The 24,645-nt window shown below is 40.4% G+C and overlaps 1 protein-coding gene across 2 annotated transcripts in view; it reads right to left on the reverse strand.

Moving 5' to 3' along the window:
- Positions 1-1,093: 1,093 nt before the first annotated feature.
- The window catches only part of LOC139478973 (choline transporter-like protein 1), a 38,977-nt gene continuing 15,425 nt past the window's right edge, over positions 1,094-24,645 (reverse strand). For both annotated transcript variants that reach the window (XM_071261692.1, XM_071261693.1), the window contains exons 2-21: positions 23,118-23,216; positions 18,923-19,024; positions 17,153-17,295; positions 15,329-15,568; positions 15,069-15,177; positions 14,036-14,099; positions 13,211-13,319; positions 12,526-12,592; positions 11,165-11,212; positions 10,479-10,550; positions 9,482-9,548; positions 8,932-8,990; positions 8,270-8,376; positions 7,566-7,619; positions 6,406-6,492; positions 5,717-5,832; positions 4,646-4,812; positions 4,400-4,492; positions 3,907-3,999; positions 1,094-3,000 (exon numbers count right to left, since the gene is read on the reverse strand). In XM_071261692.1, the coding sequence (XP_071117793.1) occupies positions 2,938-3,000; positions 3,907-3,999; positions 4,400-4,492; positions 4,646-4,812; positions 5,717-5,832; positions 6,406-6,492; positions 7,566-7,619; positions 8,270-8,376; positions 8,932-8,990; positions 9,482-9,548; positions 10,479-10,550; positions 11,165-11,212; positions 12,526-12,592; positions 13,211-13,319; positions 14,036-14,099; positions 15,069-15,177; positions 15,329-15,568; positions 17,153-17,295; positions 18,923-19,024; positions 23,118-23,165 (1,908 nt within the window). In that variant the 5' untranslated portion in view covers positions 23,166-23,216 and the 3' untranslated portion in view covers positions 1,094-2,937. The remainder of the gene's footprint in view (positions 3,001-3,906; positions 4,000-4,399; positions 4,493-4,645; positions 4,813-5,716; positions 5,833-6,405; positions 6,493-7,565; positions 7,620-8,269; positions 8,377-8,931; positions 8,991-9,481; positions 9,549-10,478; positions 10,551-11,164; positions 11,213-12,525; positions 12,593-13,210; positions 13,320-14,035; positions 14,100-15,068; positions 15,178-15,328; positions 15,569-17,152; positions 17,296-18,922; positions 19,025-23,117; positions 23,217-24,645) is intronic.

Consider the following 24,645-nt stretch of genomic DNA (forward strand, 5'->3'; position numbering starts at 1 on the left):
TAAAACGCTGGATACTCGAGGAAAGGATACGTTGGATTATAGTTAACATAATATCCAATAGTCAACTTCCATTTTCAGCAATATTTCAACAGCTTCTGCCTTTGGTGTCTACATTTCAAAACTTTTGGGTTACAGTCAAGCATGCTCCTTCTACGAAGATTTCAAGAGTGTCATACGACTCTTGCTCAGAAGTTGTTTGATCACGGTTGCAACACGCAAAGCCTTAGTGGGGCTTTCAAAAGTTTTTATGGTAGACATGTGGGGGACATTTCCAAATTTGACACATTAGTGACAAGAAATATGAACGATGCAAATCCCTATTTTGACTTCTACGATATCTTCTCGTGTATTTTCAGGCGAACAATTGCCTTGCCTTGTCATGTTTTTGTGACGGGTGTTACCTTCGGGTCAGGATATGTTCACCTTTTCGCGATCATCACTATTTGATAGCAATTCAAACACAAACGCTCGTGATAGTCGGAATTGTACAATGGGCTTTCAGCAGAGATTTCTTATCATTATGGAGAGGGTTTGGGCGCTTTTATTTACAGAATTATAAGGTCCCCTGCATAAGGATGAGCATCAGGAAATCATGCGGAGGAACAATTGTTGTGGAGCACATTTGAAAGAAAAATATGTAATGTTTCAAGACCTATTTGTCCTAACAATGCAATTTCGCGAACGCCTGGTACCATCACTATTTGATTCCTGAACAGATGCTTATGATAAAGTCGGAATCGTACAATGGATTCACGGACATTTCTCATGATTATGGAAAGGGTTTTGTCGATTACATTGATTTCAATTATTTGTGTCATGCTGCCTTTATTTAAGGATTATCAAATGCACACACCATGCACAATTATTATAAACACACACACACACACACACACACACACACACCAAAACTCCACATTCTTAACATACAATACTTCATGCCCCCATACCACATTCAGCCACACGAGTACGTAAATTAGCAATCACGGAGTGAGTGAGCCGGTTTATATTACGGATGGCTAGCTTAATATCGGAGGAAAGATCAAAGAAAGCAGTTCAATGGAAAATGTGTTTATTTCCAGATCAACATCCAATACATAAAAACATATGAAACAGCCCCAGATAGATTGTGTGCATAAAATTAACTTCCCATGTCGGAAACATTTTACTTCTTTTACAGATCTGGACTGGTGGTAATGGTAGGGTTACATATGGCATGTTGTTTCGGCACACAAAATGGTTCATTATCAACCTTAGTAAACAGAAACAGATATGTACATGTATATCATTTTTATCAGATTCTTAGTATATTTTAATATATTTGCGTAATAGGTTGTCATTTATAGTCGTGCATCTTTTTGTTCGTCTTATCAACCATTGTTATTTTCGGCCACTGACTCGACAAGGTACATGTTGCCGTGATATTGTTGGACATCATAAAACTAGTTATTTAAAACCATAATATCCAACACAAGTAAATGTTAGTTTCGCATATTTATATTGAGAAAGGAACAATACTTATTATAAAAATCGTAATGCACACAACAGTATAATCGTGGGTGTTGCTGTCTAACCAAATGACCAAAAAACTTTTATTCGCACAAATGAAAAATAACTTTTTTTAGGGATGAGATAAATGCAGTTACTTACAGTTTTTATTGATATTTTGACAAACATTGAGTGAGTTTGGTTTAACAGTATTCCAGTTATATCACGGCGTGTCAGCTTTGTGTGGGGGAAAGATCCAAATGATGCAGGTCTCTTGGACGCTTCGTGAAACCCACGAGCTCGGGTATGGTGCTGACAAACCTAGAAACATTATTTGGGCGAACCGGGATTCGAGCCCACAATCAAAGGTTTCTCGCGTGCCCAAGGGACGCAACTTTGCACAGCGAATCGCAGCGCCTTAGACAAAATATAATAATCGTGAGTTTGTGGCACGAATTGCAGAACCTTCCCTTGACAAACAATCACAGTGTTACGGATGCGCCTATTTTGTGATATTCATCTCACCATAGTTGTCCATGACGATGATGTTACATGGAAAACATAAGAAAGTCTTAGAGAATACTGCTGTAAAATATCTCTGGGCAGCCTTTACCACTCGTTATCTTTCAAAATAGGATGACCATTTCATAAAGCGTGGAACGATTAATCTTAAATAGAAATATGAATGTTAAATTAAAAGATTGTATTCCCAAAAGTAGGGCGTGCACTTTCGTTTTATGAATCAATTCAGATTGAAATAAAGAGTTGACGTTTTAATAAACAATATATACATACATCTCAAACAAAAACAAATACCGATGATCAATTAATTCGATTAACAATATACCTGAAAACACAGCATACAGTTATACATCCATAACAAATCAATAAAGGTCAGTCAAACATTTGTCACAGTGACGTCATAGCAGTTAGTGTCAGTACTTACAAGCAATAGTAAGTCAAAACAACCACACATAGTACAGTGATAGCTTCGTTATCTCAAAGTTCATTATTTCGAAAATCTCTTGACAGGTTGTCCCTCTATGCCCCCAGCACGAAAGTTAATGTACGATGCGTATACAGAAACAGCAATGGTATAAATATACATGTATATATAAATTTAGTTATTGGGCATGTGGTTAATCATTTCTGTGTAGGCAGAGTTAGTCACTGTTTACTGACGCTTCAAGTGTGAGCTGAACCCAAATCTGACATTTCCACATGCATGAGCTTGAAATGAGACCGTGTATGTACAATGTACATGTATATTCATACATACAGCATATATGTTATCGTTATGAAAGGCAGCGAGTGAACGCTGTATAATACTGTGTAGACATAAACATCCTTTTAAAAATACTCTTTGATTGTGAAATTTGATTGATGGCTCGCCAATTTGTAGGTATAGCTGCAATAACATAAACAGTATGTACATCGGCCGCAGACCGACTCTCAAAACACCTCTTCTCTCTTCTTTGCCATGGCCTTTGCTTCTCCGCTGTTCTTCACGAAATCCTGAAAAAAAGTTAATACTCATTTCATTGGAAGAATGGGTTGGAACTGTACAGCTACGCCCAGATTGTCTGATTAGTGGAAACATGTCGATGGTATGAGCTAGTATGACTGCTAACAGACTGAGGACTGTTTATAACAGAGTCTGGACCAGACAAACCAGTGATTGGTATTACGAGCAATGTCCCATGTCGTTGGGGAACTCATCGTACCACACCCATAGATTGCTGGGGGACCAAGTCCAGCACGGAATCCTCACGGGAATGAGTCATATTTTGTGTTGTTCTGCCCTGATTCTCCCAGTTATCAATACGGAACCTATTGTGAATGGAAGATACCAGTTTAACTCCTAAATTGAACGAACAATGATTGTAGATTGAATCTTCAATGAGAAATTGTCCATTGTGTACTTTAGGAACGGAAAATGAGTACCATTCCATTTTGCTATGTTTATAATGTCTTACGAATGAGTGAGGGAGTTTTGTTTTACTCCACTTTTAGCAATATTTCAGCAATATCACGATGGGGGACACCAGAAATTGGCTTCAATCATTGTACCCATGTCGGGAATCGAACCCGGATCTTCGGCGTGATGAGCGAACGCGTTAACCACTAGGCTACCCAACCGCAGGTAGTGCCTTACGAAATATATTTTCCTATATATGTATATTCCTAAAAAAGGGGCATTTCCAATTGTGTATACAATTCAAATGATAAGGATGATTGATGACCAGGGATTAATTGAAAACATTGTCAACTATATTCATCAGGCAAACGTTTTTAGAAATGCTCTGCTTGATACTTGATGTCCACTACCGAAATATTTCATGAATTTCCAACTGAATATAGAGTTGGTGGAATAAAATAACTTTATAGTTGGCACAGATGGATGGATCAGTATTTAGTTACCATCAGACCCTTGCTCATGTAGTAAGGCCGCTGAACACCGTCGTTCCTGTCGCAGTCTTCCACAAAACACACAAATATGGCGTCAATGGTCATCTGGATAGAAAAGTTGAACATATGCATCAGTGTGGATCTGTGGATCTTCCAAGCAAGAAGACAACATATGAAATATTGTTATTAGCGAGTGTGTGAGTGTGTGTGTGTGTGTGTGTGTGTGTGTGTGTGTGTGCGTGTGTGCGTGTGTGCGGCTGCTTGTACTGGTACGGCTTAGCTCCAGGCAGGGTAACAACAAGTGCCAGTCCATATACGTCTTTTGGTATGACACACCACTGAATTGAAAAGAATTAAGGAACTAGTAAATATGTTGTATTGATATAAAATATCTTTTTCTGATAAATATATGCGGGGGGAAAAGCCATGAAGCAGCCCTTTCGGCCTCCAGTTCATGAAGGTCCTGTGCACAAACAATTTCTGAAACAATAGTTATCTCCCTTACCTCATACACCGCCAGAAAACAGCTGGAGATGAAGTAGGCGAAGATGCACGCGACAGTGATGGGGACCCAGGTGTAGTGGACGTCCGTTCTATCCTGAAACAAGAAATCAATATCACAATCTCGTAAAGTGTTCTTCAAGAAACAAATCCAATACATATTTAGATAATACTGATGAACAATTGATAAATGTACTTGCGCCATGGGGCGACAGATCGCGCTCTAGTTGTTTCGTACATTTCTACTCACCCTAAACAGTTCGATGCCTACAACGGCAACGACAGCGACTGTACCCACTTTCCCCAGAAAGAGGAGGAAATCTCCCACACAGTTTATCGCTGCCACGCGGAGAGCGTTATTGACGATCAGCAGGAACGCTTGCTTGGCTGCCTTGCAGAAGCCGTAGCCATTTATTGCTGAAACATAAACCAGTGTACATACATGCAAATACCCAAAGTATGGTCCGTTTGTTTATTGTTTAACGCCGACACTTATATATAGCCATATTCCAGCTATACGACGGCGGTGTGTAATTAAATAATCGAGTCTGGCGCATCATGAGCATCGATCCACGCAAATGAGATCGATGACCTGCATCAACCAAGTCAGCGAGCCTGACCACCTGATCCCGTTAGTCTCCTCTCAGGACAAGCATAGTCGCCTTTTACGGCAAGTATGGTTGCTGAAGACCTATTCTACCCCGGATCTTCACGGGTCCCCACGGTCCATGTTTACACCAGAGCAAATAGAGAGATGCTTGGATGTCCAGCGAATACATTTAAAAACTTGAGAACAAAATATTTGTTCCAGTCTTATCGGGGACAAATATTTGTTTTAAAATATACAGTTCATTGCAGCACCAAACCACATTCCCTTACACAGACGTGTATACTTCAAAGTTGAGATCGTCGCATTAACACGTATTCAATTTGATAGCTACAATACATCTCGGCAGTCTGTAAACAATCTGATGAAAACAGACTAACAAATGGATAAAAGCACAAGCCACGAATATTTAACTCAACTGCCGGGCAAGTATACACTAGAAAATTGGATTTGACCAAACAATTACAAACGTTATGGAATATTTACTAGGCTGAAAACCAGTCAGCGACACACTGCAAACTTACGACCCAAAACACAACTATGATACCCATTTCAAATACATGACCATTGAATAAACAGTCAAGCATTGGTGTATTCATTCTTTTGACCAACAGTTAATGTTGATATTTCACTATACAGTAACATATATATACATCTACTGTTTAGAGTGCATGTATTACTTTCGTTGGCATCGAACTAACAGCAATGAGTTACCTATTTGTATATACGCATTGTCGTTCAGAAACTTGAGAAACTTCTCAAAACACCATAAGCAGCATCCAAGGCACTTGAGGAAAAACTTGGCCACAAAATTCTCAGCTCCTTTCAATCTGAGAAAACATTAAAACGTAAAGTTGTATAAATAAATCAATGAACGCCACGATGTTTATGTTAATCCTATCAGTTGGTGCGCTCAATAGAGACACATCATACGCAGAATTGTCAAACTCATTTTTCATCCATCATTCTTATTTAGCACCATTGTAGCACTTTTTAGCCCTAATACAACTCCTATACCAGAACGATTTCCCCCCACATCAAGCTAACACGCCGTGATATAACTGTACTACTGCTCACAGTGGCGTTAAACCCAACTCACTCTCTCATTCACTCAATCGTTTTAGCCCCATAATGAAAACATATTGAGTGAGGTTTATTTGTCCCTGCTTTTATTATTATTCCTGCAATATCACGATCGGGAGCACACAAATATACACACAGTATACGGCCCTTGTTGGGAATCGAACCCGAGCGTTTGGCGTGACGCTACCAGTACGCTACCCAAACACTAAAGTAGATGATAACTAAAGTAGAATCCACCTGGTATTTATGTATAACTATTACACACATCAAACATGACCATATTATACTGACAGTGGCGAAACCAGACTGAAATCACTCACCGCCCTTCAATAAAGGACAACCCAAGTCGGATGAACTTCACAATGGCGATGATGAGCGAGCCAATCGCCACTGAGCCCAAATGGTATCTGAAGGGGAAACGCCATAATGTGATAAAGATCGATTTCCATAACATGGTCAAACCAGAGACTGAACAACTATTATGAACAACGTCCGACACCATCGGGGTAAAGATTCAGTTCGAAAATTGGTCCTGTCATTTATTTTTTAAGAGAGTTATGGCCCTTGTTCCGTGCTTTTTAAGTGAGTGCACACTGTGTGAAATGGGGCCATGTTTTCTCAGAAACTACTGAAGTTACTTGAATGAAAGTTTGCATGTTTATCTAAGAGATATTTGTCAAGACTGAGTTCGAAAATTGGTCCCGTCAATTTTGTTTACAGAGTTATGGCCCTTGATCTATGTTATTGTACTTGGTGTACAGTGTGTGCAGTAGGGACAAGTTTTCTCAGAAACTACTGAGGTTAGCTTATCTAAGAGATACCTATCCTGACCGATTTATTTTTTTCCAGAGAAGAGGTCTTTTGTGTGTATTAATTTCACATTTAATCATTTGTTTCTGATGACATAAGACCGCCTCTGTGGTCTAGTGGTAGAGCGTCCGCCCGGGGAGAGGAAGGCCCGGGATTCGAACCTCGGCCGCGTCATACCAAAAGACGTAAATAGATGGTACTTGCTGTTACTCTGTCTGGCGCTCGGCATTAAGGGGCTAAAACAAGGACTGGTCTGCTCGGAGTCAGTATACTGTGTCTGAGTGGGGTATTCATGTTAAACTGTGACATGGTATCTCATTGGGGTAGCACTATAAAATCGGTATCATTATAATTACGGACTAATCTTGGACGCGACGTTAAACCACACTTCATCTCACCTCACCTCGAACCCATTTCACCTCACCTCACCCCTGATGACATAAGCGGCCCACGTGCCTATCTTGTCTTATTGCTTTAGATGACTCTTTTAATAATGTAGTTCATATTCACTAGTATATGAACAAACATAATTCTAATGTGCCCCATGGCGGGAGAAAGTGATAGATTCGTTGTTACTTTTGCTTAAAAAACCAGATCAACATGTTATCTCAATATGCTATGCGCATACACAATGTCATCAGATGACAGAGAGGTATTAAGCAGAACGTACCTGACCAGTCGTGAGATAGAGAGTGCTATTGGCCATCCAAGATTGGACTTGTCTCTGAAAATAACGATTGCATCCAATTAATACAGGTTAGTAGAAGACAAATCAAAGTGTTTTAGGCTTGATTTGTTTGTTTGTTGTTTAACGCATACACACAGTATACGGATTATGTACAGACCGCCGTCATATAGCTGGAATATTGCCGAGTGCGACGTTAAACAACAAACAAAGAAAAACATAAACATAAAGGGATTGTACGATCTTTACAAAAACTGATGATAGAGTTCTCTGTCTTTATCGTCATATATAAAATCTTATAAATCTACAAAATAACACTAGTAAGTGGGTTTGGTTTAAAACTTTTTGGAGTGATTGAGTAGGGTTTTATGCCGCGTTTAGCAATATTTCAGTAATATAATGGTGGGGGACATCAGAAATTGGAGATTGGGAATCGAACCTGGGTCTTTGGCGTGACGAACGAACGCTTAGACCACTCCGATACATCACTGCACCAACAACGCTCTGAACAGTAATCAAGTTATACCACATCGTTTAATGATCGTAGAAGTTTACCGCCTTGTGAAACCGAAAAACACATGAAGGACGGTCATCCTTTAAATACGAACCCACAATTGCCGCAACCTAGGAGACACAACTGTGGACCGTGAATACACAAAGAAGGTAGTCCTCGTGTCTGGAAAACGTACCTGGTGAAGTACCAGACTGCCACAGCTCCAGACACGGCGAGTCTCTGACAAGCGAAGATGAACTGGGTGATCCACAGAAAGCCCAGGATGTAGTAGGCTATCAGGTACTGGATAGAGAACAGACAAGCGTCAGTTAGTATTACATCGCTGTCAACAACATTGCCATCGGTTGGTAAATAACCGAGCACGGTCGAGAAACACACCTGATGTCCACTGGTTCTTAACCTAACCATGGAGTACATAAACCAGTCAATGGAAGAACGAATTGCTTGCTTACATACATGAACTGTTAAGAACTAGAGCCATTGAAATTCATCTTCCCGAGGCAAGGGAGTTAACCGACTATAGACGTCCAGTTTCCTGTTGCATAACTTATCATAATTTCAATAGTTCAAGTGTGAGGTGGTTCGGTTTTGTTCGTTTTGAACGGTATTTCAGTCATATCACGGTGTGCCAGCTTCATGTGGGAGGATATCCACATGTGATTCAGCTCTTAGATTTTTGGCACGTTGATGAAACCCACGAGCATGGTTGGTGCTGCCTAACCAAGAACACAATCAGGGCGAATCTGGGAATCGAACGCACCAAGTTTCTGTTCTGAAAGAAATGATGAACCTTATTATACTGAACGCTGTTATCATAAATAAATAAAAGTTATATACCTTTAATATTTCGTCTTCTCTGTAGCTGACAACGCCTGCTGAGTTGGCGACCGGATGCTCTGTGGTGGTAATAATATAGAATCAGGGTATGCATTGAATAGGAATATTGTAATCCAATATGTACATCCTCTATCATCCCTTCATCGTTACGTCAAGTAACCCAAGTACAAATGAAAAGGAAATTATCAACCGTGAAGTATTATTCAATTGAAAACAATGCAGGTTACTGTCCTTAAAGCGTCTATCGTTATCGCGATACGGTTTGTGTTGTTTCTATTTCATGGACATTCCATTAGCAAATATTGTCCGATGGAGACTCGAGAAGAAGAAATAGTGAGTGAGTGATTGAAGTTTTACGCCGTTTTAGCACTATTCTAGCAATATTATGGAGATATGGGCTTCACATATAGCATGGGAATTGAGCCTGGGCCTTCGGCGTGACGAGTAAACGACGTCATTGATTACATGTCCATGAGAGCGTGTATATGTTTTTGAGCCAAGACCTACGATTATATTTCGGAATGTCGACATGAACAAATCTCCCACTCACTTGCTGTCACAATGTAGAGGAATGCATACACCATGCCCGCCGTCACACCCCCGGCGATGATCAGAGTCTGCGAAAAGGCAGCAGTAAATATTCGAAAATTGTCACTTGAGAAATTGCATTTAAATATTTCTACGAAGAGCAACCAGCTGAGTATGTAAACACGTGTTTATGAGTGCATGAGTGAGTGAGTTGGGTTTTACGCCGCGTTTAAAGGTATTCCAGTTACACCACTGCTTATCAGCTTAATGTGGGAGGAAAGCCCGAAGTGATGCAGCTCTCAGACTATTACCACGAGCACGGATATGGTGGTGACACACCTAAAAACATAATCGGTGCTGACCGGGATTCGAACTCACAATCATAGGTTTCTGGCTTGCCCAAGGAATGCTCAGCGAACCGTGCGCTCACATGACTATGATCGTCGGATTATGATTTTAGCAAATATTTTTTATGGTTAAAGAAATGGTTTTGTCATTTTTATTTACACCTGCAGATTATGTGTATGCGAAAAAAGGTATTAAATAAGAAATGTATTGATGCCGTATTTGAAATTTTGTTTCACATTTTCTTGCGATAATACTTTGGATTTATAGCCTTGGATGGGCTATTGTCAAAATTTCTTGAAAACCATCAAGCCCTAGAATCGAGTTTTATTGTTATCGATACATGATATCAACATTCAACAGAGTCAAACCCCATTATGTGACAGTATTAACAGGGAATGTTCTGGTAGGATATGCTTGTGTGTATGTCTGGCATATTCTACACAGATAATAGTTATAGCGTTTAGTCACATCTAACCTTTTCTTTTGGAAAACAAAAAAGCAACACAGTATTCTACATTTAGAGAAAACTGGAATTTAACATAAAAAAATGTCTTAAGAATTATGCCCTTTTTTTAATGAGGTAGTTGAATAATCGTTGACTAGATTTGACAGGATATCATTGCTTGGATCTATTTATTCTATGACTGGAGATGTATTTCTGTTACACTTACCATAAAAGGCATCAGCAGGGCGAAGGGGACTTTAGCTATGGCTTTTCCAGCTTCTCGAAACAGTTGGACAACCTTACAAAACATTGTATAGTAGACATGTATGGTCAGAGTAAATGCATACAGTAAATGTATACTTGGACTCAGATTAATGGAGTCGGTGAGTCGGGTTTAACGCCACTTTAAACACTATTCCAGTTATATGGGAAAGCCCGAAGTGATGCAGGTCTCTTTTACAACTTTGGTGCAACTCACGAGCATGAAACATAATCTGGGCGAATCGGGATTCGAACCCACAATCATACCTTTCTGGTGTGCCCAAGGGACGCAACTCTGCACAGCGAATTGTGGCGCCTAAGACGACTGGTCCACCCGTACCCCTAGATTAATGGAATGAATTCGGGACCGGCGGCATGTTTTCATCCAAGGCAGAGCTTATAGACATCAAACATCGCAACCTGATGTCACAGCAGTAATGACGTCATATGCTATTACGTCATATTGGGCATTGCGTAATACGAATTGGTCAGAGACGCGGTATAGATGTCCGACATACTAACAAATGTAATGACAAAATATATATTAGATGCATTTCACAAACAGTTGAAATGTATTTATTTGCATTTGTACAGCAGTGACAGTGTATGAACATTGTTTTGTAGTTCTGACAGATATATCAGGGTACTTACCAGCTTGATTCGTTTTCTCAGTACCAGTAAGATTAACAGAATTATGACCTGAAAAAATTTTGAAAGAAAATGGTGTAAGAAGACAAAAAGACGAAATTATATGCATAATCATATTTCTCCATACCACATGATAGCTATGCTAGGGTCGTGTTCGGCAGTTGTATAAAGAGCAATACCACTATAGATTGCAGATCGTGATATAGCCTTAGAAATATCCTATCATAAAATGTATATGTGCGCTGGTGCAAATATCACTTAACGCCTACCAGTGTATTGTTTACGTCATCCGGACGCCATTGTTGACGTCATTCAGTTTTTATTGTGACGTAAGTCGGAGCGAGGTCTCACTAGAAATGACGTCATAGCTGAACATGGTTGACGTCATTCGACAATTGTGTGTTTTTAAGACGGCGATCGTGATCATAGCCTTTTTCTAAAGAGGAGCTCAAAGGGATTAAAAAATAATGGGCAACAGAGAAACTATTACACTCGCACGTGTCTCGTTCGTGAATACAAGAATTCTGACACACATTTTCGTATAATAATATCTATAGTTGTGCAGATTGTGAATTATTGGAAAGTTGGAATGACCTGGGCCCCATTCCACAAAGCGATTGTAGCGCTAAGCCGATCGTAACTTCCATACTTCAACATAGACTTACGACTGCCGTAGCGCTACGATCGCTTTGTCAAACGATGAGGTGAGGTGAAATGGGGTTTAACGACGCGTCCAAGGTCATTGCGCTTATACAGCGACGTGCATGTACGTGTGTGTGTTTGTATGGCTGCTTGTACTAGTCCGGACTGATGTCGATTTATAGTGCTAGCTCACTGAGATACCATGCCGCAGTTTAACACGAATACCCCACTCAGACACAGTATACTGACTCCGAGCCGACCAGTCCTTGTTTTAGCCCCTTAATGCCGAGCACCAGACAGGGTAACAACAAATACCATCTTTTAACGTCTTTTGGAATGAGGCGGCCGGGGATCGAACCCCGGACCTTCCGCTCTCCAGGCGGATGCTCTAACACTAGACTACGGAGGCGGCCTTTGTCGAACGGGGCCGGGGTACTAGTTGGTGACTCTGCCTCACAACCACCTCATTCTTTTATGCATGTTATTTAGTGGTTACTCCAAGAAGTCAAAACTGTGATGGACGAATTGGCCACTCACTATACTGCCAGCATTATCGCACAAACAGACCTCTTACACGGAATACACCAGAGTGACCAGACCCAGAGCTTGAACAAGTGCTCGAAAAACCGAAAAGATTAAGAGATTCGTTTGTGTTAAATACATTTGCCTCTCAACAGTTAGGATTCCGCGTCCAAGCGATTTTATAAAAATCTGGTACTTACAGCAACAACGGTCGCCCCTATGGATCCCCACAGCCATTGCTTAGTCATCTCCTTCGTGTAACTGTACCTGCAGAAAACAAGTACGACTTGTACATCATTGCTTTCATTGACATAAACACGTTTAACAATATCCGTGCTCATGCGTTGGTAATTTTGTTACATCTGCTTTACTTTAGGCTTTCCAGTACAGCTTTCCACGTCGGTATGCAACTGAGACACTCGCCTACTGACTTGACTTAACATACAGCTTGATAAGGAAAAATATTAACCAAAATTGAACCAATTTTTATACTCCAAATGTTCCCATTTCGGATACTGCAAATTTGGGACATTGCAAGAATCAAGGTCCCTTATAAATCATTGTCCAACCCTCGTCGCCTTCATCTGATTGGTTACAGCATCAAGTATCACACTTAGAATCAAGGTCCCTTGGACATCATTGTCCAACCCTCGTCGCCTTCAGCTGATTGGTTACAGCATCAAGTATCACATTTAGAATACGACGAGTTACTAGGTCCCTTGAACATCGTTATATGTCACTCGTGGACTTCAAATGATTGGTTACATCATCAAGCATCACATTTAGAAAACAACGAGCTACAAGACCCCTTGGACATAGCTATATATCACGTGTGGCCTTCAGCTGATTGGTTACAGCACCAAGACGTCGTGTACGCCTACTGACCAGCAGAAGGCGACGCCGCCAACACATCCAGCAGCAATAAGAATCACGGTCATCCAGACAATTGGGCCGGCAAAGAAGCGGAGGAAGACCAGCATCACGATGGCGACAGCTGCAGAAGGAAAAGAAGGATGTACTTAAAAAAATTGGGTGTAATTGTTTATCCTTGTTGTCTCAAAACATTTCCTAATAACTGAATGGGTACTTCTTCGGTTTTCCCGCCATCATTTTGCACATAACAGTACTCAATCATACAAAAATCGTGCGTTTTTTAATTCTTCTCGAAACGTTCGTATAATGTTAATTTGAACTGGTTACATGGTGCATTTGGTCAGCGCTGTTCCTGATATGGAATGTAAGTTGGGTGATTTTATTCATTCGTCCCTACTCGCCCCTTTCCGATATTCAAGCTCCTATTGCCGGATACTTTTTACGTATTGAACAGTTTGACCAGTCTCCGTCGAGGCTTCCCGCGGGTGTGCTAGTTCGATCGCGAAAATATTATGTTAACATATAACAGTCAACCCGCAACAAATATGACTTTTAACGAGTCAATGTATGACATTTATGAATTGATATATGTATCCATTCTCTGACAACTAAGGTTAGTTTTCAAGGAAATGGCGGTAATCTGATCTTTATTTATATAAATAACGGTAAATTGTGCAATCTGCCACAGGACCATGTAGTTAATATCCTGAAGGTCTATCACTAAACTCGTATGGGACGAGACAATCTCATTCAAAATCAATGATTGTCATCAATGAATTAAAACGGTTATTTTGTTTCTGGCAGTTTTCAAGAAGCAAATATACCGTCGTAACTTACCGAGAGCAAAGCCGCAGAGATAGGCAATCTGCTGCCACGTCCTCTGGAGGTCCTCCACGCACTTCTGTAGGTGGAACAAATAAAGGTGTAACGATTGTACGAATTGTCAGAGCCTCGCAACTGTCCATTTCCCGATTTTAACAATAATAAATAACATAAACCTTCCCTTTTAAATCAAAATATACCTGACCTCAAAAGTTGTGAGGGTATCCATTCAGAAAACGTTCATGCAGTTACATTTATTAATTATCTGACAATAGTCAGCGACACATGCCTGAACCCCAGAACACCTTCCCCAGCAATTTTGGAATTGGCGGATGTGTTTGGTTTTGCCATCGTGTGAGATAATGTAAGGGAAGCAACATTGTGGGGACAGTAGAGTTACTCATCACACTGTCGCAGCATCGCTATATTACAGCATTAGAGTAAAACCTGTAAACCCACAGGCGACCACTGTCTACATTTCACCATGGCAACATATGCAAACACCGATATCTCCTAAAACGTCAATAAGATATGTTTGTGTTTCTTTTTTTATGAGTTAGACTCGCTTAAAGTAGAGTTAAGACCTAAACGAATTGAATTATCCGGGATTCGAGATATCCGTCTTGCGCAATAGAGAATGTTTGTTTGTTTGTTTGTTTGTTTGTTGTTAAATGCCGACCTCAGCAATAATCCAGCTATATGACGGCGGTCTGTAAATAATCGAGTCGGACCAGATAATCCAGTGATTGACATCATGAGCATCGTTCCAAGCAATTGGGACCGATGACATGCATGAACCAGTCAGCGAGCCTGACCACACGTTCCCGTTAATCGCCTCTTCAACAAACATAGTTGCCTTTTTGCAGCAAGCATGGGTTGCTGAAGACATATTCTACCCTGGATCTTCACGGGTCTGATATTCATTTAAACAATTTAGCTGAGTATATCTCATAATTGACACGAATGTACCGAGTGATGACTTATCATGACAGTTGGAAAACTGTTCAAACTGACAAAGGAAGGAAGTTTAGAATTCATTAAAGTTTACCTCGGCAAAGTTTTCGTCAATGAGATCCATTAATTTATTTAAAACGTCTCCAAAACGATTTAGGATGTTGGTAAGATCCGAAGGAATACATCGGTTGAATATCGACGAACTGAAACAAGAACATGAGACAGTATGTACTGCTGAAGTGTAAGGAATGACATCAACAAATTTTAAGATTTTGTTTACAAGATGTTAATTTTACAAATAAGTATAACTTTTAAATATTATATTGACCAATCAAACTATGTGCGTTAGCTTACTGCTGTTTAACCGGAAGCGGTGGACAATTTCCGGATCCGTTTGCAGGTCCTGCCTGGTAGTCGGTCACTTCGACATTGTAAGCACACAGTTTAGGCCCTGACTGAGCCAGATCCTTCAAGTCCTGTACAGTGTTGATGACTACCGCCGGACACTGGCTCACACAGATCATGATAGTGGACACTGTGAGATCTTGTTTAGAGACGGCTTCAATGTAGTTTGGGTTGTAGTAGAACACCTGCCTGAGATAGAAATGAGCATTATGTCAAGCGTAAGGGAGGTTACTCTGATACTTTGCTGTTCAAGGAAGTGACTGTAGCCAAGATGGCGAGTGTTTGGAATCGTTGGAATTAGAGTTGGTGTGTTTTAGAATGTTATGAATAAAAGGGGTCTCGTGTAAGGGTTGTCATGGTGAGGGCAGTTAGTTGCTGGGGAGTTTGACTGCTTATGTCAGTTATATGTTTTTGTTCAAGCGATAACAACGCTGAACTACATCAGACCTCGTTTCGTTCAGTTGTTGGATATGAATTACTGTAACATTCAAATGCATTACTTAAATTTTGCAGTACTCGTTAAAGAATCTAGATATGTCTGATTGGTCAATCGTCGTCTAATGAAACCCATTTATTACTCTCCTTGAAGAGATCACCCGTTTAATAACATACAGTTGTATTACACATTATGTAATTCCAAAGTCCGTACTTCTATACTGCGGAAACAAGTTTTACGAACAAATATTGAAAACTCTCAACATCCCTGAGCTTATCCAACGACATTGCTTGTAAAGATGATATGACCTCTAAGTGGAGCTTATGCACACCCGATGACCCCCGCAACCATGTTACTAGGCTGACGCCACTGACACCTAATCGCCAGCACAAAATGAAAGTCCGGCAACTGGTAGTCTAGATCACGTACTCGGGGAGTGTGGGTTCGAGACTGGGATGGGACTCAGTCCAAAACATGAAAAAAATGTTATTCCAAATATTACATTTGTTACATTCGAGCACTACCTAAATGGCATCGTGTGTTCTGCTTTCGGACCCGTGAAGATCCGGGGTAGAACAGGTCTTCAGCAACCCATGCTTACCGTAACAGGCGACTATGCTTCTCGTAAGCGGCGAGTTACGGGATAGGGTGGTCAGGCTCGCTGACTTGGTTGATGAATGTTATGGTATCCCAATTGTGTTGATCAATGCTCATGATGTCAATCACTCGATTGTCTGGCCCAGACTCCATTATGTACAGAGCGAACGTCATAAAGCTTGAATATTGCTGAGGATGGCGTTTAACAACAAACAAACAAATCATAGCTTTCGGCCTTAGGAGCCGTGCCAAATTACACTTGTCAGAGGGGTACACAAAGCACGTTATCTAAACTACCAGTTGCCAGACTTTCGTTTTGTGGAATCCTCTCTGGCTGGGTGGGTTAGATCGAAGACTTTGTGTGCTGGCGATTAGGTGCCTCACTCTGGGAGTGTGGGTTCGAATCCCGAAAAAGGACTAGAATCTGTCAGTGTCAGTACTAACACTAAGGTGTTAAGAACATTACAGTACATTACATGGCGTTAAGACATTTTGACACGTCATTCATAAAATCTCTTAAAATAAATAAACCCCGGAATGACCAGACATTTTCCATATTCACAAAAAAAATCTCAACACAAAAAGAAGAGTCGTTTGTACGACTTAATCATGAGCATGTGTTCAGGAATCACTATCAGATTGTGATGATACAAGGCGTTCTCTGAAAGGTGAGCGTATCCTGCCCCACCGGTGTCACCCGTCATAAACATTTATTACACAATACGTTGTACAATACTTACGTCAGACCGGTCGTATCTTGGCCAGAGAGGGGCGCTCCGTCGACGGGGTCGTTCATGGTGTGACATGTGTTACCCCAGCTGTCCACGCCGTAGATGAGGCGGTTGGGGTGACCAAGGTCCACTGCTCGGTAGATGACGTAACCCTGGTCAGATACAATCAAATATATTTTTCAGCACATATAAGTTAAATCACATTAGAAATATCTTGATATTAGCCCCGTACAGTGGAATCTATCTAAACCGGGAAAGACAGTGGTCCAGATTAATGAGGCATTTATTGTCAGGATATTGACACGCAAGATCGAAAACACATATGCATCAATGGGACAGTGAGTGAGTGTTTTTTACGCCGCTTTTATCAATATTCCAGCCATATCACAACGGGGGACACCAGGTATATGCTTCACACATTGTTTGTTTGTTGTTTGACGCCGCACTCAGCCATATTCTAGCTATATGACGGCGGTCGGTAAACAATTGAGTCTTGGCCAGACAATCCAGAGATTGACATCATGAGCATAGATCTACGCAATTGGGATACGATGACATGCATCAACCAAGTCAGCGAGTCTGACCACCCGATCCCTTTAGTCGCCTCTTGCGACAAGCATGAGTTGTTGAAGGCCAATTCTAACCCGGAATCTTCACGGGACTCACACATTGTACCTATGTGTGGAACAGAACTGGGTCTTCGGCGTGATGGAAGAACACTATAACCACTAGGCTAGCCCACCGCCCCAACAATATTACATAAGTCCATTCAATGTATCTATGTACCATGTTTTGATATAATCGATAGTATCCCTAACAAACGTTAAGAAAATTCTTTATAAATAGTTGTTTTGAAATTGTTGTTAATTGTTTTGAATTCTTATGAGTAAAATTCCACCCCATCGAGAAACGATGACACGTGATCAACCAAGTCATCTTGCCTGACAACCTACTCATTAAATCGCCTCTCACGTGTATGGCCAGCACAGATCAATTCTTTCCTAACACAGCCACGGGATTCGTCGAAGACTAAAGGTTCCAAGTGAGTTAGTACAATGATGTAATAGTTCATTCAATTTTGACATCACTAACGATGGACCTCACGTGAAGATAACTGAACGCATATCTTCTACGGGTTGACCTACCCATCTATTGATCTATCCACTCAACAACCTACTGATTACTTGAATCAGCCGTAAATTTCCGTAATCATAACAGTGGGTGAGTGTGGGTTTACGCCGCTTTTAGCAATATTCCAGCAATATCACGGCGGGGGACATCAGAAAGTGGCTTCACACATTGTACTCATGTCGGGAATCGAACCCGGGTCTTCGGCGTGACGAGCGAACGCTTTAACCACTGGGCTACCCGACCGCCCCTGTAATCATACGAATTTTCTGCAGGTAAAAATAAGGTAATGATAAAGTCATTGTTAAATCAAGTGAGTGTAAGTATAGTCATGACGACTATTCGTTGCAGTACAATACAATATGAGTGAGTTGGGTTGAACGCCGCTTTTAACAGTATTCCAGTTAAATCGCAGCGTTTCAGCTTATTGTGGGAGGAATGATGCAGGTCTCAGACGTTTACCACTTCGGTGCAACCCACGAGCACGGGTATGGTGATGACAAACCTAGAAACATAATTGGGGCGAACCGGGATTCGAACCCTCAATCATAGGCAACTCTACTCAGCGAATCGCGGCAACTTAGACGACTGGGCCACCCGTGCTCCCTATTACAATATGAAACAAACAGTAAAACCAAACTAAATACTCACGAGCCCCCCGATGAAGGCGATGAAGAGGATGAGGAAGACCACATCTCGACATGAGCGGGTTTTAGTCGGACCGGTGAAGTGATCCTCAACCTGTCGGGGCTCCTAAAGAAAAAGGGGGACTTACTGTATTACGTTGCCTCTCAAATCAAACTCCATGTCAGTCACTGACAAAACCCCAATAAACAAGTAAGAAAACACACTGAGACATTATTGACTGTCGGTATCTCAATCTGAGCAACATCAATGTTATTAACATTAAGTGTGTGAGTGAATTGGGTTTAATGACTCTTTTTACAGTACACAGTTATATCACAGCGTGTCAGGTTAATGTGGGAGGAAAGCCCGAAGTTATGCAGGCCTCAGACGTTTACCACTCGGTGAAACCCACGAGCATGGGTATGGTGCTGGCAAACCTAGAAACATAATCGGAGCGAACCGGGATTCGAACTCACAATCATAGGTTTCTGGCGTATCCAAGGGACGCAAATCTGCACAACCAGTTGCGGTGCCTTGCATCACTGACCACCCTTGTCCCCTCATGATTTTGACGACCAGTAATATTCAACAGAAACTAAACTGAACCAGTTCTTCTGAAATTTTCATCACAGCATTATTACGCTAATGACCCTTGATTCTTTAAAGTGTTTGTTCACATTTACAAAACGTATAAGTATCGTTTTATATTTCTATTTTTTATTGTTTAATTCAATCATAGTTATTCACAATGGATACATTTGAAAAGGTAATGTTATTTCAAGAGTCGTACATGGAGGACATTTCCAAATTTGACGCATCAGTAGTAAAATGATGCCCGATGCGATTCCCTATTTTGACTAATACCATGTGTTACCACGGTTTTTTTTCAGATGAACAATTGACCTGGTTTGCGTGTTTTTGTGACTCACCTTTTCGCGAACACCTGATATAATCACTATTTGATAGGGATTCATAAACACATCCTCATGAGTCAGAATCGTACAATCGACTCTGTTCTTGGCAGAGATTTCTTATGAATATTGGAAGGGTTTTGTCGCTTTTATTTCTCAAGAAACCCACCAACAGTGGTATATGGGCAATGTATGATCTGTGAGGGTCGAGTTTGAAATTGCAGTATCAATTAAGACAGTTGATTAATGGATTCGTTCTGTACAGATTCTAGTACTTTTGTCAAGCAAGTGCACTTCATGAATAATATAAACAATGACAAAATAGATTTTATAAATATACACTTAAAAGATAACGGTTATAAAAGGTTCATTTTTATGAGGTTTAATTTGGTTTTGCAAATTTAGAGGGTTTTCTTAGATCATTCAGATTTGTTGGTGTTAAACGCTTCTGTAGTTCGGGTATATTACATTTATTTGTTTGTTTGTTTGTTGTTTAACGCCGACCTCAACAACATTCCAGCTATATAACGGCGGTCTGTAAATAATGGCGTCTGGACCAGACAATCCTGTGATTGATATCATGAGCATCGATCTACGCAATTGGGATATGATGACATACATCAACCAAGTCAGCGAGCCTGACCATCCGATCCCGTTATTCGCCTCTTACGACAAGCATAGGCACATTTTACGGCAAGCATTGGTTGCTGAAGACCTATTCTACCCCGGATCTTCACGGGTCGGGTATATAAGTTAGAAGATTGGTGATATTCGTGTGGTAGATATAATACTCCTTTTGGAGAAGAGTTCACATCTTAAGATATTGCGGAACTCGTTTTCAACAGGGGATGTGATGCATAATTGTCATCGGCCGGTCTCGTGTTATCAATCACTTGATTATCTGGTTTAGTGAGCTAATTCGGCTGTACTGTTGCTGGTATAGACACAGCCATCATCCAATTACTGTAGTCTGCAGATGTGCGTCCCAGCATCTTATCCTCAGTTCCAAAATTTTAAAATAATGGTTAGGATAAGTGGACTCGTTCTCAGGAATATACGGACCCCGTCCCACCATCCAGCAAACAATACTTTAAAGAACACATCAAATCCTACCTGTTTCTCCTCTTGCATCCCCGCCTCAACATCAGCAACCTCATCTTTCGGAGACATTGTCAGTATGTAAACCCGACTTTGACATACGACACGTGCCTGCCATGTTATACCATGTCGCACATGTTGAGCTGCGTGTACCACTAATCCCCCGTTATACCACGCTTATGTATGTTCGGACGTACACGATACAGCACTGCTGATGCTATAAGCTACATTGACTTATTTGTGTATGACGTTAGGTCATGTCTTGCTGAAAATTGATAATGCGCATATTGCTTCTCTTAATGCAATTTATACGGGAGAGACTATATTTTAGGGAACCTGTCATTTCAGCTATTAGAAAGAAATGACCATTTTTTTGCACGAGACAGTTAGTGAACGCACGAAGTAAATTCACTCAAACTTTGCACATTTCACATGTAAAACATTCCGTCCACAGTCTCACATCCTGGTTACTTGCGTGTAATAAACGTCACAACCACATGGTTCATTGATCGGGTACAATGAATGAAAATGACAGAAAATGAAAAATTGCGCGCAATGTCAGAGTGCCAGCATTGCCGTGGCATACCAAGGGGGACAATCAGGCCCAATAGAATGCCCAGAAGATGTCAAGCCTATAGTGTTTAAGGATTTATTTAAACATATTAATAGTAAGTAGTACATTTATTTTCAATATACTAGCCTCATATTCTCCATGATTTTATTCTCCAAAAAACACTATAGCATATTTTTTACGATAATCAACTTAAGCTGTGTTTTGAGTTGGGATGTGGCTGTCCTGTGGTTGGCAACCACACAGAAGAACCAGAGGTTCTGGTTCTCTGGACCAGGTCATTCTGGACCATTTTTAACCACTTTTACATATTTTCATGTCCTATCACATCTTTCGATTATATAATTTCCATATCTACCCGTTTATATCAGTAGAATGTGTGCGGGTAGTTCGTCTCAATTCCGACAATGCAATTCAGGACGTACTACTTATTTTAGTTCGTTATAACCGTAGTTCGTTACAAGCATATTTTCAACAAATGGACGGGAGCAAAAAAACACTTCGCTATATCCGTCTGTTCGTTATAAGCGTGTACGTTATAAACGTATTTTACTGTACATGAAAAAGATAAATAGCTCAAGGCTTGGTCAAGACCAAATAATGTAGAATGAATCATGGCTACCGAGGACTAAATTTGTTGTCCTTCCAAGATTCCTGGAAGCAGAAATGAACTAAACATGGTATCCAGTTTCGCACATCTCTGCCCTAAAGATCTCTTTGTTGATAACGGGGAACGGTGGCCCGGTCGTCTAAAGCGCCGCAATTCTCTATGCAGAGTTGCGTTCCTTGGGCACGCAAGAAACCTGGAATTGTTGGTTCGATTCCCGGTTCGCCCCATTGATGTTTCTAGTTTTGTCAGCACCATACTCGTGTTCGACTGTTTCACCAAGGTGTTAAAGGTCTGAGACCTGCACCACTCCAGGCTTTCCTCCCACAGTAAGCTAACATGCCGTCATTTAACAAGAATATTGTTCACAGCAGCGTAAAACTGAACTCACTCACACGTTGCAGATTTTAGCAGACCCAAGGGTTGCAGGTCATATTGAATTTTGATTTGAAACATTGATTTAACTTGAGGACACGATGATTTAGAGATTCGCGATTCCAACGCATCTTATCTTGCTCTTTTAACTATTTTGGAAAAGGTGACGTGATGACAGAGTCGGTGATATAATGGAACAGTGTTCTTCGACCGTGGCGTGCTCCTTTGTGCATTATAAACAAATCTGTTTTCAGGAACATCACACAGTTTTAAAGGAATCTGTTTGTCTTCTATCCAGACACATCAGATATAGTGTTATCTGTGACACTGGTGGAAATATGACCATATATAAATATGATTAAAACAAGAGAACCACCATTGAAAAATCAACATATCTCATAACAAATATGTTGTCTACATGTCGATACCTGTTGACCTTTGGCACACATTGTTTCTTGTCTATTGAAGGGAAGCAAATACAGTGAAACTCGAATTTAAACTCGAACTTAAAATTCGAAAGATCCAGAGTTCGAAACAACCGGAATGACGAAAAAAACCGGTAAGAATCATAAAGATACATCTGTTTCACAATAAATCGAGTTAAAGGAGTTGGAGTTCGAGAGTTTCACTGTATCTTCCTCTGTGATCTTCACGTACCCCTTTCGCAGGTTGCACCACCGTGTCATAAGCCCCACAGCACCCCATGGCGAGGTGCTACCAGTGTGTCTGGTCACTGGCTGCCTTGGAATCACTCATCTGAAATAGACAAGCCTTGTTGGAAAATACGTTCAATATTGTTTTCTTCAAATGTCAATATATCGATAGAAATCATCTTGTTTTATTGCCCTCGCGTTTCACATGTATGCGTTTAATGATTCTATCCACTGAGGTTGGTGAAATCGATAAAACATGATCAATAATATTTAGTTAGATATAAAATGAAATGGAGTAAACTGAACAGTTAGTTTATAAACACAAATATACGTGCCGTTTCACAGACATTGTATGGAATCCTAGAATGGACATTGTCCCATTGTAGCCTCTTGGTAAATATAAATTGTCAAAATATCGCGTTGTCGCGATTTTATTTTTGACATTGTTTGCTTGATTTTTGTAAGGGCGACAATGCGATAATGTCCCTTCTAGGATTCCATAGCACTGGGTAGAACAGGACATGTCTCATATTATTAATGTTACTCACACCCATTTTGCTTTTGTATCATAGTTCATTTAGAGTTCAAACTTCAAAAAATACATTTCATTTTATTATTATTTTTTTTATATTATTATTATTATTGCTGTTGTTGTTGTTGTTGTTCATATGTTCATTTTATCACAGTTATCATATCATGCAACTTTTCATGCATCTCGTAAGTCCAACTGAAGTAGTTGCTCTTTCTAAGCATATATATTTAATTCCAAATCGATCACTTTCGTTCAAGCTTCCAGTCAAACGGAAACGAGGCTGATTTCAGCTGTGAATAATATATACGTTGTCATGACAACAGGTACACTATTGCCCGTCATATGTGATGAGAGGTTATGCCGCCTATTGGTTGTTAAAATATAGGACCGCTCTTTTGTTACCAGTGTCGTATAAGTATATCATGTAGATCTCTATGTCTAAGAACCTGTTATTAATGGTCCATGTTGAATTATTTTTATCATACAGATAAGGCCATAAATAGTGTTTCCTTGTTTCTCGGTTTGTTTTTACAAATTTGTGAACGGGGAGATTATTTGGAATAAAAAACATGATGTTTTTTTCATGCTTAATTTTTAGTGCATTTATTAAAGGATAACGGGCACAAATTGTGTACACAAATACGTTTCGTTATTAAATATAAATACTTGTGTTTTGGGAATGCGTGAAAAGGTCCTTGTTCTATGTGTTGTATTTCAAAGAAACATTTCTTTTTTTTAAAGGCGGCGCAGTAGCCCAGTGGTTCAAGCGCTTGCTCGACGCGCCGACATGGGTACAACGTGTGAATGATGGCTGGAAATTTGATGGCGTAAAACCAATCACCCTTTCTTCTTTCAACGAATATTCAAGATCGTGTACTTATGGTTTTTTTAGCTTTGCACGGACAAGTTCGAGCAGCTCATAGTTACCGCAACACGAGACTGTAGGCGTCTCCGGGAAACGCAATGACATGTTATGTTTGACGTTATCAAATCTTACCAT

Source organism: Haliotis cracherodii, unplaced genomic scaffold (genome assembly GCF_022045235.1).
Source record: "Haliotis cracherodii isolate W230 unplaced genomic scaffold, xgHalCrac1.p SCAF_4, whole genome shotgun sequence".
NCBI classification, from domain to species: Eukaryota; Metazoa; Mollusca; class Gastropoda; order Lepetellida; family Haliotidae; genus Haliotis; species Haliotis cracherodii.